The sequence below is a fragment of the Podarcis bocagei genome (assembly GCF_964188305.1).
Source record: "Podarcis bocagei genome assembly, chromosome: 4".
In the NCBI taxonomy this organism is placed as follows: Eukaryota; Metazoa; Chordata; class Lepidosauria; order Squamata; family Lacertidae; genus Podarcis; species Podarcis bocagei.
In genome coordinates, this window is record NC_138128.1 from 17,872,618 (window position 1) to 17,889,427 (window position 16,810).

Below are 16,810 nucleotides of genomic sequence, written 5' to 3' on the forward strand. Positions count from 1 at the left end.
TGTGAAGGTTTTCGGCCAAATCTCATTGTGGTTAGAATGTTAGACTAGGACTGGAGAGACCCGGGTTCAAATCCTAGCCATCATCTCACAGGGTTGTTGTGAGGGTGAAAGGGGGGAGGGAGCAGGAGATATAGCTCCTTATGTGAGGACAAGATTTGTTTCATCTTTAGCATCATCATCACCGCCATCATCATCAATGATAGTAATAACAATAGTTTTATTGTTACGGCAATGTAGAAATACAATAATATGATCAGTTTAAACCATTTACAATCAAAGGAACAGGACGGGCTCTGAAAATGAATATCCCCATTGCCAAAGGTCTGGTTACAGAGGTGTGTCTTATATGTGAAAGTTATACAAGGATGGTGGCGAGATGCAGAGAATGCCCTTTCCTTCTAAGGTTGGTGGAATTACCAAAACGTAATCTTCAGCTGATCTTCACACCCAAGAGGTGTTACAGAGAAGGAGGCAACCCTTCAGATATCTGGAGCCCAAGTCGTTTAGGGCTTTAAACACTAGTGTAAGCACCTTGAATTGCAACCCGTGCATCTGTTTTAAAACAGGAGCTATGTGAGCCCTAAACCCTAGCCAGTAATCTGGTTGCTGCATTTCTGGACCAGTTGAGGCTTCCAAGTCATCTTCAAGGGCAGCTCCATGTTGAGCATGTTGCAGTAATCCAATCTGGAAGTCACCAGAGCATGGAGTACAGTGGTCAAAGTTGGTGAACCAACTGCAGTTGAAAATGGGCACTCCTTGCCATTGAAGCCACCTTCAGCCTCCACAAAGTATTGGAAATATACTCTAAATTAAGTATATATACATGCATATTTTGGTTTTCTGTGGTGCATAATTTGGACATTTTTGGCACGACATACAAGCTGCTCTATTTATGACCGCAAGGTCAGGAAACAGACTTGTGCATTCGCAGGATTCATTCTTTGAATTGTGGCAAGTCCTTCAGTCCTCTCACAAAATATAATGCTATAGGATGGTGCATATTTTCGACATAAAATTGGTTTCCGGTGGAGGACAGTCCTCTGGCAGTTTCAGGATCCCATCCAGCATTTTCAAGTTTGGCAAGTTAGAGAACACACTAGAAGAGAATATGATTTAGGAGTAAATTAATTTCCACCATCCCATGCCCTTGACCTTAACTTCAATTTTGCTCCCATACCCTCCCTCTCCAGTTTGGGCTCTCCATCCCTGAAATCTGGTGTGTGTGTTGGTCAACCTCACTTTTGCCACTAGTGGACCCACTAGAAAGACCAAAGGAAACAGTGGTGCCCAGAAATTAAACTCTAAGTGAGCATAGTATGTGAGAGTAGAATGCTTTGACTGACTCCATGGTGCAGAGGTTAAGGTTATGTGCCTTGCCTTACAACTCCCATGCCTTTGGGTGTATCAGTGAATCTGAGAACAACTTAACATGCTTCCCAGGAACACACAATTCCTTCTATTACCAGTGTTCAGAAGTGTTTCGGTATGCAAAGCACCACCACTCAGGACAATACCAGGGGAAGGGCCATCGTTCAGTGGCAGAGCATCTGAACTGCACACAGAAGCCCCCCCCCCCCAGTCAGTGGTTCTCAAATTTGGGTTCCCAGCTGTTGTTGGACTACAATTCCCATCACCCCTAGCTAGCAGGACCAGTGGTCAGGGATGATGGGAGTTGTAGTTCAACAACAGCTTGGGGAGACCCAAGTTTGAGAAATGCTGCCCCAAGTTCAATCCCCAACAACTCCAGATAGAGAAGAGAGAGAGAGAAGAGTTTTGGATTTGATATCCCGCTTTATAGACCCCTAAGGAGTCTCAAAGCAGCTAACATTCTCCTTTCCCTTCCTCCCCCACAACAAACACTCTGTGAGGTGAGTGGGGCTGAGAGACTTCAGAGAAGTGTGACTGGCCCAAGGTCACCCAGCAACTGCATGTGGAGGAGCGGAGACGCGAACCTGGTTCACCAGATTACGAGTCCACCGCTCTTAACCACTACACCACACCCGGCTCTCACAATATCCCTTATCTGAAATCCTAGACAGTCCATGCCAGTCAATACTGAGCTAGAAGGATCCTCGATCGGACTCTGTGAAAGTCCTATGTTTCCTATCCATGCATGAGAGGGAGGTGTCAGCAGACTCAAAGGAACCCCATAGTTTTCAAAGTTCAAAAGGATGGGGGGGGGGTAATTCAAGGGTACAACCTCCCTCTTCTCCTCAACATACCAGTGAGGACCCAACTTGCCCACTGGTCATAGAGAAGCAAGTAACTGTTAGCAGGGGGGAGCTGGATAAGAAGGGTGGAGAAAGAGTCAGGAATGATGGGAGCTGTCATGCTGCAACGTGGCAACATGTGGAGGGCCACAGGTTCCCCACCCCTGGAACAGACTACTGGAGTGGAGAGCAGGGGGTGGCTGACTAAATGAGACACTGGACACACTGCAACATTTTGTTGCAGACCGACTTGTTACTAAATACACTCCAGTGGCGTGCAATAACTTACAGCTGCCTGTAGTTGTCAAGAAACTCACAGGGGTTCCTCTGGAGTACGAGAGACTCCAGTGGAGTGCGTCTCAGGGCACACAGCCCATGTAGGGTCTCAATGTTGTTCTCATCAAGGGACAGATGTTGAATCGCAGGTAGTTTTGGCAGATGCTTGAAGGATGTAAAATGATTTCTGCTGAGTTTCAGCTCTTTGCATCTGGAAAGCACATTAAATGTATGCGATCGGTTATTACATGCAGGGAAAAAGACATTCCAACTTACAACAATAAGGGTTTTTTGGGAGGTTATTATTTTAAGTCCTGAAAATGTAGACAATGATTCTTTTGTAAGAAGCAATTCAATGGACCCCCATACTGACACTATCTTACAAAAGGCACCAGAAAATGTGCTAATTAGTCTCCAGTGCGGCAAGAACTATGCTCAAAGATCTGTTTGTGAAACGGTCAAGACCTCAGGTGAGGACCGTATCAGCTTGGTTTCACATTGCATTTCTCTGACACTCTTCCTGTGTCAGTGAAGGGGCTCATTTGGAAAACAGTTTCTTGACACAATTAGCCAAGATGTCAACAGCCACTTTGCTTCCCCTTTCACAACCTGCGGCAATTAAATCCAGAAGTCTCCAATTAACCAATGTGTGGAAAAACTCCCTTTCTGATAAGATCACACAGAGACTATTTGGTATCGCTGCAAGAGCTACAGTAAATGTCTCCCAGCCTTGATTTGCCTTTTTGTTTTGGAACTTTCCTTTCCCTTCAGGGGAAAAAAAGCTTGCCTTGGTTTTTCCTCCCTCCTTGCAACACAGACAGCATCTTCCACTCTTCACTGCCTCTCACCTGGCTGCCTCTCTCAGGTTGTTTATATAGCACCGGCTACGCTACAGTGCTATGGGACACGGGTGGCGCTGTAGTCACAGAGCCTGCTTGACAATCAGAAGGTTGGCAGTTCGAATCCCCGCAATGGGGTGAGCTCCCATTGCTCGGTCCCTGCTCCTGCCAACCTAGCAGTTCAAAAGCATGTGAAAGTGCAAGTAGATAACTAGGTACTGCTCCAGCAGGAAGGTAAACGGCATTTCCATGCGCTGCTCTGGTTTGCCAGAAGTGGCTTAGTCATGCTAGCCACATGACCCAGAAGATGTACACTGGCTCCCTTGGCCAATAAAGCGAGATGAGCGCCACAACCTCAGAGTTGTCAGCGACTGGACCTAACGGCCAGGGGTCCCTTTACCCCTTTACCTTATGCTACAGTTGGGTGTGCTACTTTCTGGGGTGATGAGATAATGTTCCAGTGAAGCAACCCTGAGAATAAGTCCTGCAGAAGCCTCAGCTTTGCACAATCTGTCAACCATTATCCCCCCTTTTTTCATTCAGACTGGCAAATGGTGGTTGCCAGGGTCAGAACAGTCTAGGATCTTATAATAACTCCAAACTGTGGTTCAAGTTCCTGGCTTCTTTTCTGAACTGGGAAACCCTAGTTTCCAAGCTGAATAAAACTTGGATGAACTAAGGTCGAGTGCAATTTCTAGTGGCCAAAAAACACCTCTCCAGATGGCGCTTGCAACAAATGATGTATAACGTGATCTAATGATTTAAACCCACTATAGTAAATTGCTTGCAATCGTGACTGTGGATGCATGGGATATACATCGTTCTGCTATTAACTTAGTTAATGCTTGGAAAAGTCCCAATAATAATCAAATTACCTTGGCAAGCATATGGCACTTAGATCTGTCAAGGAGTTGTCCACCAGCCAAAGCCTCTCCACTCGGATTAGACGGCGGAGAATCCTTTTGCAGTTTTCTACCTGGTAAAGGTCTCCCAAGTCTTGGTACGAAAGATTTAAACTCTGGTGGTGGGAGGGAATTCAAAGAACACACGAATAGATCCCATTTAGCTGAACAGTCAAGTGGAGATCTTTGGCACACTGAATGTTTATGACAGCATCAAGACCAAACTAGACAAGAATGCATCTCAGGTCTTGCAAATAACAACTCCAGTGGACCACAATATGGATTTGAGTAATTTGGTGAGGTGGGAGGGTTAATCCCACCATGTTCTTTTCCCAAGAAAAATCTCTTCCAAAACTGTTATTTACTCTGTTGGGAAATGCATATCACAGCTCTGAGGTGGTGTTGGTAGATATTCATGGGGTGAAAATGGTACAGAGGCAAGGGTTAAAATGTCCCCTGTCACAGTTCCAGTATAGATCTCCAGATTCCATAGCTCGATTGCAGATGTTTAAAGGATACAATAAATGTTTAAAGGGAGCAGAGATTACTTTGCACATCTCTGTTTGGCCCTTGGTTTCCATGCAATGCAGAACTCTTCTTACTTCTAAGCAAGATGGCTGAGCTACTGTGAGGCTCACTGAGTTAATTTGGTTTTTGCATATAGGCTCTCTGTTATACCTATAACTGCTAACAAATTAGGGTGACAAATTTGACAAGCTGAATTTTGCTGCCTTCTTTGGCAGAGGTTCAAACTACCTGACAGGGTTGAGAATCCTGTAGTAGTAGTAGTAGAGGAAGAATAAGAGTAAGCGATTACTGTAATCTAAAAAGGTGTGGCACAAATGAAAATTTGATAGGTAGGAGGATGTCATACATTAGTACAAATTTCCTTCCTCCTAATCAGATTTCCTTTTGTGCCCCATATTTTACAATTATAAACCTAAGGGTAGGGACTGTCTTGTTGTGATCTATAAGCTGCTATGGGAACCTTTTTTGGCAGAAGTGCAGGATACAAATTCTTTAAATAAAATATTTTTAAAACTGCACTGACAGTCCTATACTTTTTATCCAGAGTCAGAAACAATAATTTAGGAGTCCAATGACACCTACTTCCTTGTAAGAGTGTATAGGAATGCAGCCTGAATGAGATATTACTAGCAATGTTTTTTAAAAAATAAAGCCCACAATTTTAAAGAAGTCCTTACCACACAGTTTTCCCAGTTCTCTTGCAGTCTTTGTTCCCATTTCTCATTCTCTGTCAGTTTTTTTCTGGCACACAGAGTGTGATGCTCTCCTCTGAAAAAACGCTCTTCTTCAGAAGGTCCTGTTCAGAAATATAGATATCCACCTCAATATTTTTCAAAAAATAGTTTTTATTAATATTTTATGGGGTTACAAAAGTACACATAGCACCTCTGCTTTCAGTTCATAGAGGCCTGTCTACAGATCAGATATATTCAATGTGAGACACTAATGTTATAGACAGTATAAGGCTTTGGCAGAGAAGAGGTGGGAAGGGAGTAGGGCATCTCAATATTATATTCCTGCTCCTGTCATTTATATCTTAGCAGAGGGACACAGGTGGCGCTGTGGTCTAAACCACTGAGCCTCTTGGGCTTGCCGATTGAAAGGTCAGCAGTTCGAGTTCACATGAACGGGGTGAGCTCCCATTGCTCTGTCCCAGCTCCTGCCAACCTAGCAGTTCGAAAGCATACCAGCTGCATCAAGAAGGTAAACGGCGTTTCCATTTGGTATGGCACTCATCACAGGGTCCTGTTGTGTGAGAAGTAGTTTAGTCATGCTGGCCACATGACCAGGAAAGCTGTCTGCAGACAAACGCCAGCTCCCTTGGCCTGAAAGCGAGATGAGCACCACCACATCATAGTGAAGTTTGACTGGACTTAAACATCCAGGGATCCTTTACCTTTACCTTATATCTTAGCAGAATATTTCAAAGCTTAGAGATATGCAAGAGGGGATATGTGTACATGTATGTGTGACACACACACACACACACACACACACACTTGTATACAAACACACATATATTTATAGTGCCTTACACCTCAAAAGTTTCAAGGCCGCTTACACAAAACACATACAAATAGCATACAAACTAGGGCTGCCATACGTCCGAATCTTCCCAGACATTACAGTGGTGCCCCGCAAGACGAATGCCTCGCAAGACGAAAAACTCGCTAGACGAAAGAGTTTTCCGTTTTTTGAGTCGTTCCGCAAGACGAATTTCCCTATGGGCTTGCTTTGCAAGACGAAACATCTTGCGAGTTCTTGCGAGTTTGTTTCCTTTTTCTTAAAGCCGCTAAGCCGTTAATAGCCGCTAAGCCGCTAATAGCCGCTAAGCCGCTAAGCCACTAATAGCTGTGCTTCGCAAGACGAAAAAACCGCAAGACGAAGAGACTCGCGGAACGGATTAATTTAGTCTTGCGAGGCACCATTGTACTGAGATTTCAAAGGTGGAATAGACATTGGGAGGAAATTTCAGAAAAGGGGCTCTTTGTCCTGGATCTTTGGATCTTAGGCAAGTCAATCTAAAAATCGCATTTTTAGCTCAACAACTTTTGGGGTGTCCTTTTTGAAATATGGCTCACTAAAAGCAACTGCGTTTCAAAATTTGCACCGCTAGACTAGTAGGAGCCACTATTAGAACAACCATCTCACAAAATCAAACCCAGACCAGCAGACAAAACATTAAAGATTTAATCCCTGGAGGTAAAGCCTTGTGCCAAAACGATAATGATTCTCCTGCCAGGTGGACTTCCCTGGGAAGACAACTCCATAGTTGGAGTACATTATATATACTTTGTGAGAGAGAGCCATTAAGGCTAAGTGCCAGGTGTTCAGATTGCATTACTGCACACCAATTCTGGGCTAGCTACACTGGCTTCCTTTTGGGTTCTGGGCCCAATGTAATGGGCCGCATTTGGCCTTTAAGGGAGACGCGGGTGGCACTGTGGTCTAAACCACTGAGCCTTGGGCTTGCCGATCAAAAGGTTGGTGGTTCGAATCCCTGTGAAGGGGTGAGCTCCCGTTGCTCGGTCCCAGCTCCTGCCAACCTAGCTGTTCAAAAGCATACCCAAAAGTGCAAGCAGATTCTGGCGGGAAGGTAAACAGCACTGCCGTGTGCTGCTCGGGTGTCGGTGTTCTGTTGTGCCAGAAGCGGCCTAGTCATGCTGGCCACATGACCTGGAAAAACTGGCTGCGAAGCGGACAAACGCCAGCTCCCTCGGCCTGTAAAGCGAGATGTGTGCCGCAACCCCAGAGTCTTTCGCGACTGGACTTAACTGTCAGTGGTCCCTTTACCTTTACCTTTGGCCTTTAAAGCTCTAAACCAGGGTCAGTGAACAGGATCTGGTCAGCGAGTCCGATGCTGAGCTCCCCATAGGCCACTTTGGCAGATGGGCAGGGGCTGGCATCACAAATGACATTAGATGACCCTTAGTGAATATTTCCTTTGCTAGCAACTATGTTCCAATAATCAGCTGACTGGGCACAGATTGGCTGTGCTGCCAGTTGGTACCTCAGCAGTGTTACTGATCCCACCAGGGCTTGCTTTCACTGCTGATCAGCTGATTGGCACTGACAGCAAGCTTGTCTCGCCAAGGAACAACTAGGAGTGCACTTTAAGACTCTGGTTGCTTCTATGCACACCTGGCACCACAGAATATGTATCTGAAAGGCTGCCTGGATGCATATGAGTCTACCCAAGGTTTAAGATCAGTGGCTGAGGGACAAGACTGTTTTGGTCCTTCATCCATAAGGATGGCTCATCTTTACTGGTTATTAAAAAAAAATCTATAGACTTCTTTTATTTTAGTCTGTGTTTGGTTGATGTGCCTGGATAATTTTGTGATTTGCTGCTGATTATTTATTAGGATTGGGTTTTTAAAAAAATGATTTGTGTGATTAATGCATCCCTATGTAGCTTGAAATTTCCAAACCACCTTGTGAGAGCAATGAAAAGTGGGTTATGCATTCTTTAATAAAAGAAAACAAATAAATGAGAGTTTAAAGTGCTCTGAAAAAGTCTTTATTTCCCTTTGCAGACACACGTATTTGTTTTCTCCCACTGTCAGCCTCTGTGCAAACAGGCTCCGTAGGTTTTTGATACAGTAAAAAAACAACAACTTACAAAACCAAATTCAAGAGGGGATGACAGCGCAACCATGCAGTTTCCCATATCTTAAGGATTTTCTCATATAATCTTTCTCATATTTATTGTTTGTCAACAACAGTGAATAAAATAACTGGTTGGGGATTAGATCTCGGGACAGCTGTATCTGGCAAAACTGATCTCCATCTAGGTCCCAGAAAGACAGCATTGAAATGGAAGTTGGGACGATCATGGATGCCTGCATTGTTACGATAATGTATTTGCCATATTGGATTGCTTTCAAGATTGCTTTGGGGGAGAAGGGGATGAGGACAGCTGCCAGGAAAACAAATTGGAATTCTTTCAACTGATTCGCATTGCAAATTACTTCTTATCTCCGATGCCAGGTTTTGATTGCTTTATTCCTTTCTGTTCCATGATTTCTTCATACTTCCTGTTCGCTGGGATAGTAGTATGTATCAGCTGCAGGCCCATACACAGCTAAACTGTGTAGCTCCAATTAAACATGATAATTGGGGCTGCCAACTGATCAATCAGCTACTTTTTAACTAACTAATTAATGGATCAATTAAGGGACCTATGGCATGGTGCCTAGAAAGCCATAAAGGCCATAGGATTTGCAGTTCTTCCTCTCCATGGGTGGAAAGCGAGAGATACAGAGAAGACGATCCACTAGGTCTCCTCACTGCAGGTGTGAAAGCCTCAGTGGCTGTTGGTCCTCTGCTGTCTGTGCTCCTACAGCGGAGGGCAAAAAGGAGGTGCTCTGTGTGTGTGTTGGGGGGGGGGAGAGAGTTGGATTTAGGGAGGCTTATCCAAATCTCTTATTCCTCCAGAGTGAAAGGTAAAATATGCCAGTCCTGGGTAGGCATACTCATTTTCTCCTCCACCGGGACCAATGGGAAGTAAAATCCATTAAAGTCCTCAGCTGGCAGAAAGTGGGGGGAATGAAACACACACACCCTCCTGAAGAACCCACATTTTCTAACCTGCCAACACAAGCCTAGCTTTGGATTTGGCAGTTCCACAATCTTCTACCTGCTTTGCATTGTTCTGCCACTTTAAATAAATGTGTTTGCTGCCAAAATCCCACGGCATGTGCTTTATTATGGTACCGAGGAAAGAGTAAGGTGATTGCTTCTTATGAAAGCTCCCAACATTCTGTAACATCCTAGCATGGCCCATTTCTTTGTTGTAAGCTGTGTCAAGTTTACTAAGAAGATCCATTAATCAAATACAGCATTTGGGTAATAACCAGGTAAAGGTAAAGGTACCCCTGACCATTAGGTCCAGTCGTGACTGACTCTGGAGTTGCACGCTCATCTCGCTCTATGGGCCGAGGGGGCCGGCGTTTGTCCGCAGACAGCTTCCGGGTCATGTGGCCAGCATGACTAAGCTGCTTCTGGTGAACCAGAGCAGCGCATGGAAACGCCGTTTACCTTCCCGGCGGAGCGGTTCCTATTTATCTACTTGCACTTTGACGTGCTTTCGAACTGCTAGGTTGGCAGGAGCAGGGACCGAGCAACGGGAGCTCACCCCATCACGGGGATTCGAACTGCTGACCTTCTGATCAGCAAGTCCTAGGCTCTGTCATTTAACCCACAGCGCCACCCGCGTCTGATCCCAAATTCACAAAGGTAGAGAGGGAATGTTTGGCAGGGGACGACGACGACGACCCAAATGGAGTCGTTTTTCCAGGGGCTGTTTTTCCAGGTGGCCATGGCACAGTGGACAAGTGAGACATGATACTCTCTTGATACAGTTTTCTCTGACCACCCCCTCTGGCACTGCTGAGCCTGTTCTGGACTTTGGTATACTAGAGAACAAAGGGCAATGAAAGAGGCTAGACCAGTGGCTCCCAATTAGGGGACTGGGGACCCCTGGGGGGTCCATGGTTCCATCCTGTGCCTCTCCTCCAACTACGTTTTTGTCATTTTTGCATGGTAATATCACAATTTCTATGGTCCATTTTTAAAAGTGTACCTAAAATCCTTTGCTTATTAGGGGCTACCCCACATTTTGTTCAAAGAATTGCTTTATAGAGGTAGCTACCATAGAGTTATCAAAATATTCAAAAGTAGGGGGTCCGTGGCTTGACTTTTGAAAAAATAGGGTGCCCTCAGTAATTGGCTAATTGGGAACCACTGGGCTAGATAATCCTTGCCCCTGGCTTCTAAAGCATGCCGAGGGGGTATCATCATCATCATCATCATCATCATTGAATATGTTAAATATATTGTTTGCTCTATTTATATTGTGACTGTCTATGGCTTTAAACAATAAAGTGTAATTCATTAGTGCTGTTATTATTGTTTATGAAGCACCTTTTACATGTGTCTCAAACTGATTTACCGATATACCATTAAAAAACAAAACAGATAAGAAATAGTCTAAAATAGTACAAAAACAACTGAAGACAGAATGGAGACCTAAGCCACAGACATTTCCACCTTGCTCAAAAAGCCAGTCAAAAGAAAAACCAAATGACTTCTAATGTTTCTACAAAGTATAGATTGTGGGTGCCTGTCATATCTCAACAGACATGCTGTTCTACAGCATGGGGGCAACCAGACTGAAAACTCCCCTCTAAGTTACTGTAAAACAGGCTTCTGATATTCTGGGGACTGTGATATCTATTTTTCTAGAAAACGAGGTGTCAGAACTTAGCATGAATGCCTCCCTTGTTCTCTTATAATGGCAGCTGAAAAAAAGCCCTGCTTAGGAGAGGAAGTTGTCCTGGCCATCTTGGAAGAGATTCAACCACGATTAAAAAAGCCCACCCAAGAGCCATTGGTTTGTGACAACTTCTGCCTGGTCACAAATGCCCCCTTTGGAGGGGAGGAAGGTGATTGAGAGGGTCACGGCAGGACGGTTGCAAGCCAATTATCTTGACCCACTTTTAATTCAGCTTCCAGCCTGCTTGTGGGACTGAATCAGCCTTGATCACCCTGATGGATGACCTTTTTCAGGAGAAGGAATGGGGATTGAGACCCTGTTGTTACTTGATATCTCAGCAGCTTTTGATACCATAGGCCATGATATCCTTTTGAGCCGACACAGTGAGATGCATGCTGGCGGCTCTGTTTTACGTTGGTTCTGATCCTATCTCTGGGATCACTTTCAGAGAACGTCATTGGACGATTATCTGTCTGCCTCCTGGCAACTGTACTGTGGGATACCATAGGATACCATCTTGTCTCCAATGCTATTTAACATCTACTGTATATGAAGCTGCCGGTCAGTAGGAAATTTGGGGATGATTATACCCAGACCTATTTTTCTATCACTTCTGAACTGGGAGAAGCTGTGTAAGTGATCTGACACTAAGTAAAAGTGAAACTAAAGAAGTGCCATGGTCAGATCACTTCCTGGTGCAACTGGACTTCTCCACGACCCTTCCCCTCTGCAGGGAGGTGGGACCGATTCGGATGGTCCACCCCCGCCACTTAATGGATCCAAATGGTTTCCAGAGAGTGGTAGGGGATGCTTTATCCCATGTTGATGGCCTTTCAGCTGATTCCCTGGTGGCCCGCTGGAATGTGGAGTTAACCAAGGCTATTGACTGTTTGGCTCCGAAACGCCCTCTCCGATTGCATGGCGCCCGGACAGCCCCGTGGTTTTCCACGGATCCGAGGGCAATGAAACAATCACTGAGATGGCTAGAGTGCTGGTGGCGGATAACTCATTCTGAAGCTGACCGGACACGGGTTAGAGTTGAGCCTACCAGGTGGTGGTAGCGACTGTGAAGAAGCCTTTCTTCACCGCCTCTATTGCATCTGCAGAAAACAGCAGCAGGAGACTTTTTCAGGTGGTTCGCAATCTATTGGAACCACCTGCACCACCAGGGCCTTGTAGGGACCCCAAGATCTCCTGCAATGCTTTTGCAAAGTTTTTTGCAGATAAAGTCGCTCAGATTCAGAAGGAGCTAGACTCCACTGTGGAGCAGGGCCAGGGCGGGAGAGTGCTAGAGTTCTTGTTACATGGGATCAATTCCAATCTGTTACCTCTGATGATGTGGACAGGCTGCTTGGACAAGTGAAACCGACCACCTGTCTCCTTGATCCTTGCCCATCCTGGCTGATAAAAGGGAGCTGGGAGGGGCTGGGCGATGGGCTCTGCAGGGTGGCGAATGCCTCCCTCTGTGAGGGAGCCTTCCCAGACCCGCTGAAAGAGGCGGTCATTAAACCGCTTCTTTAAAAAACATCTTTAGACCCGGCCAACATGGCCAACTATCACCGAGTCTCAAATCTACCATTCTTAGGCAAGTGATTGAGCGAGTGGTTGCTGAACAACTCCAGGCACGCCTGGAAGAAGTGGACCATTTGGATCCCTTCCAGTCGGGATTCAGGCCTCATCATGGGACTGAGACTGCCTTGGTCGCACTGGTCGATGATCTCCGGTGGGCCAGGGACAAAGGTGAGAGCTGTTTCCTAGTTCTGCTGGATCTCTCAGTGGCTTTTGATATCATCGACCATAACATCCTTCTGGACCGTCTAGAGGGGCTGGGAGCTGGGGACACTGTTATAAAGTGGTTCTGCTCCTTCCTCCTGGGCCGTGTTCAGAAAGTGGGGGGGGGAATGAGTGTTCAGACCCCTGGGCTCTCACTTGTGGGGTGCCTCAGGGTTCTGTCCTCTCCCCCATGCTTTTCAACATCTACATGCAGCCGCTGGGAGAGATCATCAGGAGGTTTGGGCTGGGTGTTCAGAACCAGTGAAGGCGGTGAAGGTCCTGTCTGGAGGCGATTGGAGGATGGATGGTGGCTAACAGATTGAGGTTGAATCCTGACAAGACAGAAGTACTGTTTTGGGGGGACAGGAGGCCGGCAGGTGTGGAGGAATCCCTGGTCCAGAATGGGGTAACTGTGCCCCTGAAGGACCAGGTGCACAGCCTGGGAGTCATTTTGGACTCACAGCTGTCCATAGAGGCACAGGTCAATTCTGTGTCCAGGGCAGCTGTTTATCACCTCCATCTGGTATGCAAGCTGAGACCCTACCTGCCCATGGACTGTCTCGCCAGAGTGGTGCATGCTCTAGTTATCTCTTGCTTGGACTACTGCAATGCGCTCTATGTGGGGCTACCTTTGAAGGTGACCCGGAAACTACAACTAATCCAGAATGCGGCAGCTAGACTGGTGACTGGGAGCAGCCGCCGAGACCATATTGGCTCCCAGTACGTTTCCGAGCACAATTCAAAGTGTTGGTGCTGACCTTTAAAGCCCTAAATGGCCTTGGTCCAGTATACCTGAAGGAGCATCTCCACCCCCATCGTTCTGCCTGGACACTGAGGTCCAGTGCCAAGTGCCTTCTGGCGGTTCTCTCGCTGCGAGAAGCCAAGTTACAGGGAACCAGGCAGAGGGCCTTCTCGGTAGTGGTACCTGCCCTGTAGAACGCCCTCCCACCAGATGCCAAAGAGAAAAACAACTACCAGACTTTTAGACGACATGTGAAGGCAGCCCTGTTCAGGGAAGCTTTTAATGTTTAATAGACTATTGTATTTTAATTTTTTGTTGGAAGCCGCCCAGAGTGGGCGGGGGATAAATAACAAATTATTATTATTATTATTATTATTATTATTATTGGTTGGCAGATCCTTACACAGGATAAATGGTAAATTGACCACTTTGGACAAGGTCATACTCCTCCTGAAGAAGCAGATTCATAATCTGAGGGCATTCCTAGATCCTTATCCATCACTAGAGGTCTAGGTGACCTCAGTGGCTAGGAATGCCTTTCCCCAGCTTCCAGCAACAACCATTTCAGGAGCAGGGTAGCCTGACCACTGTTTCCCATGCCTTGGCAACCACCAGGTTGGACAACTGCAATGCACTGTGTGTGTGGCTGCCCCTGAGGTTGGTCCAGAAATTGAAGCTAATGCAAACTGCAACAGTTCGATTGCATACTGGGGCAGAATATTGCCATCAAGCTGTGCCACTGCTGAAAGAATTGCACTGGCTACCAATTAGCTACTAAGCTAAATTCAAAGTGCTAGTACTGGTGTACAAAGCCTCATACAGCTTGGGACCAGGATATCACATCATTCATATGCCCTTCTGATCACCATGCTCTGCAAGAAAGAGCCTGCAGGAGAAATATTTAAGAGGAGGAAGTTCCAAAGGTAGGAAGCCCCCTTCCAAAAACATCATCATCATGGCAGACGCACCCTGTGGAACTCCCTTCTGTTACATATCAGACAGGCACAGTTTCCATTGGCTTGTCAGTGCTTCTTAAATATATTTTTTAAATCCTGGTCTCTGTCGGTACTGGGTTTGAAATTGCTTTCTATTTTAAATTGTTGCATTTTTTCTTATTGTTGATGTCCTTACTGTTAAATAGCTTTGAGATATTTTATCGGAAGCAAGTCATAAACAACAGTGATGCCTGCAGATTTTTTTTGGACTACAAATCCCATCAGCCTGGGACAGCAGGTTGGTGAAGGCTTTGAAACACAGAGAGACATCCAGTTATCTGCTAACCATGAGCTCCCACTGACATGATAGCAACAATCATTCTGGGCTATTAGTCAGTGATCTGCCTAACAGGAAAGGTTAGGGAAGCCTTTTATTATATATTGATGCAGGTTGGAAGCTGCCCAGAATGGGCAGATAGGTGGAGTACAAATAATAACTATTATTATTATTAACCATGCAAACAGGCCGATTGCAATGCAAACAAGCCTACTTTTAACATGGAACCCTGCTGAATAAAATTTGGCCTGCAACAGATAATTATCTAGATCTTTTGATTTATCTACTGAGTAGACCAATTAAACCCAGTCAGTTCACTGAAAAGGGCAACCTCCTACGGGAATGCAGAAGTACACTTTCACTGAACTCATAGATCAGTCTGTCAGCACAATCCTACGGCATGTTCGTTGAAGCACACACAAGCTCCAAAGCAAGGCACCTGCCTCGATAATTCATATTTCTGCCATCATTCACATCCCACTATCTCCTAATACCATGGAGGCTACAAACCAGATTCTTTTTCTATACCTTCTCTCACTCGGGGGCAGCGGATTTGGTTCCCTTGAACATCATGCTCTTCTAATTCATGCCAGGTGAGATACTTGAAGGAATCTGATGGAAGCTTGAAAGAGGAGAAGCCAAATTAGGAATATTTCCCCTTCTGCCAGATACCTTTTAATCAGCACAAAAATTTCAGACAGTACTTTAGCTTGTTTCCAAACAGTGGACATTTTCAACGCATTTGAAAGAAAATGGCAAAAGCACCTTAAAAGGATGGCACATTTATTAGGGGTGGGGACTGAAAAATCAGAATGATTTAGGGGTCTCCCACCCTGTATTGAAGAACAATGTCAACAACTGACTCCATTTGGATCAGGACCCGCACAGAGCATAGGAGCCAAGGTCCCTCTGCCCCTAACATTTTTGAGGGGGCTAGGCCTCCCTCAAATAGATCTTCATTGCCATGGAAATGGTCTTGTGATCAATTTTGCAGGTTGGGGCTTACTTGCCCCCCAGTATTTTATTCAAATTGGCACCCCTGTCACAGAGTGCTCTGTTTTGTGTCAATACAACTCTATATTTCTCTAGGTTCATGGGCTTTGCCAGTAGCAAAGCTGTCCAAAACATTACCTGCAAAGCATGTAAGAGCTCTGGATATTATTATTATTATTATTATTATTATTATTATTATTATTATTATGTTAGAGCACAACAGCAGAGGATATTTTTAAAACTGAAAACTTTAAGTTATTTTTTTTTTTAAAAAAAAACCTGCTCTGCTTTAGCAACACATAAACCTCAGAGCTCTTCAGAATTCAGCAGGAATACCACTAGACAGCTTTGCAATGGAAGTCTTGGTGCAAACCTTTAAAGGCTTATTGGGAGGTCTATAAGCCTGTTTGAGGACTCAAATAACCACCAGAAAGCAAGGCTAGCGAGAAGCCGCAAAGTTTTAAAAAAGTGTAAAAGCAAAAATAACATACCACCTGACCACTTCTTAATTATTTTAAGGCAAGGGTGAGAAACCTCTTGTCTATGGCCCATGAGGGAGATCAAGTTGGCCCACGAGGCCCTTTCCCTCAAACCATGTCCACACGCCCAGCAGCTGACATACGTAACTTGTGACATCATCTGATGGGTGACTGGACAGGATTAAACCCTGCATAGGCTACACATTCATTTGTTTATTTGTTTTTATTTATACCCCGCCCTCCCTGGCCAAGACCAGGCTCAGGGCGGCTAACATCGGGTATAAAAACAATTGATTAAAATACAACTTAAAAACAAGATTAAAATACTACTTAAAATGCAGCCTCATTTCAGTGGAAGCCCAGATCAAAAACTGTCTGAGGGGGGGAAATGTCAAGGAAAAGGAAAGAGGGGGAGGGGATCGTGCTGGTTCCGAGCCAAAGGCCAGGCGGAACAACTCTGCCTTACAGGCCCTGCGGAAAGAAATCCTGCAGGGCCCTGGTCCCATGAGACAGAGCGTT

General features: G+C 45.4%; 1 protein-coding gene across 4 annotated transcripts in view; it reads right to left on the reverse strand.

The window, feature by feature from the left end:
• Nucleotides 1-228: 228 nt before the first annotated feature.
• LOC308585083 (acidic leucine-rich nuclear phosphoprotein 32 family member B-like) overlaps nucleotides 229-16,810 on the reverse strand; it is a 28,047-nt gene continuing 11,465 nt past the window's right edge. For all 4 annotated transcript variants that reach the window (XM_081190638.1, XM_081190639.1, XM_081190640.1 and 1 more), the window contains 5 exons: nucleotides 15,348-15,441; nucleotides 5,433-5,551; nucleotides 4,201-4,343; nucleotides 2,500-2,697; nucleotides 229-1,096 (listed from right to left, as the gene is read on the reverse strand). In XM_081190638.1, coding sequence (XP_081046764.1) covers nucleotides 985-1,096; nucleotides 2,500-2,697; nucleotides 4,201-4,343; nucleotides 5,433-5,551; nucleotides 15,348-15,441 — 666 coding nt within the window. In that variant the 3' untranslated portion in view covers nucleotides 229-984. The remainder of the gene's footprint in view (nucleotides 1,097-2,499; nucleotides 2,698-4,200; nucleotides 4,344-5,432; nucleotides 5,552-15,347; nucleotides 15,442-16,810) is intronic.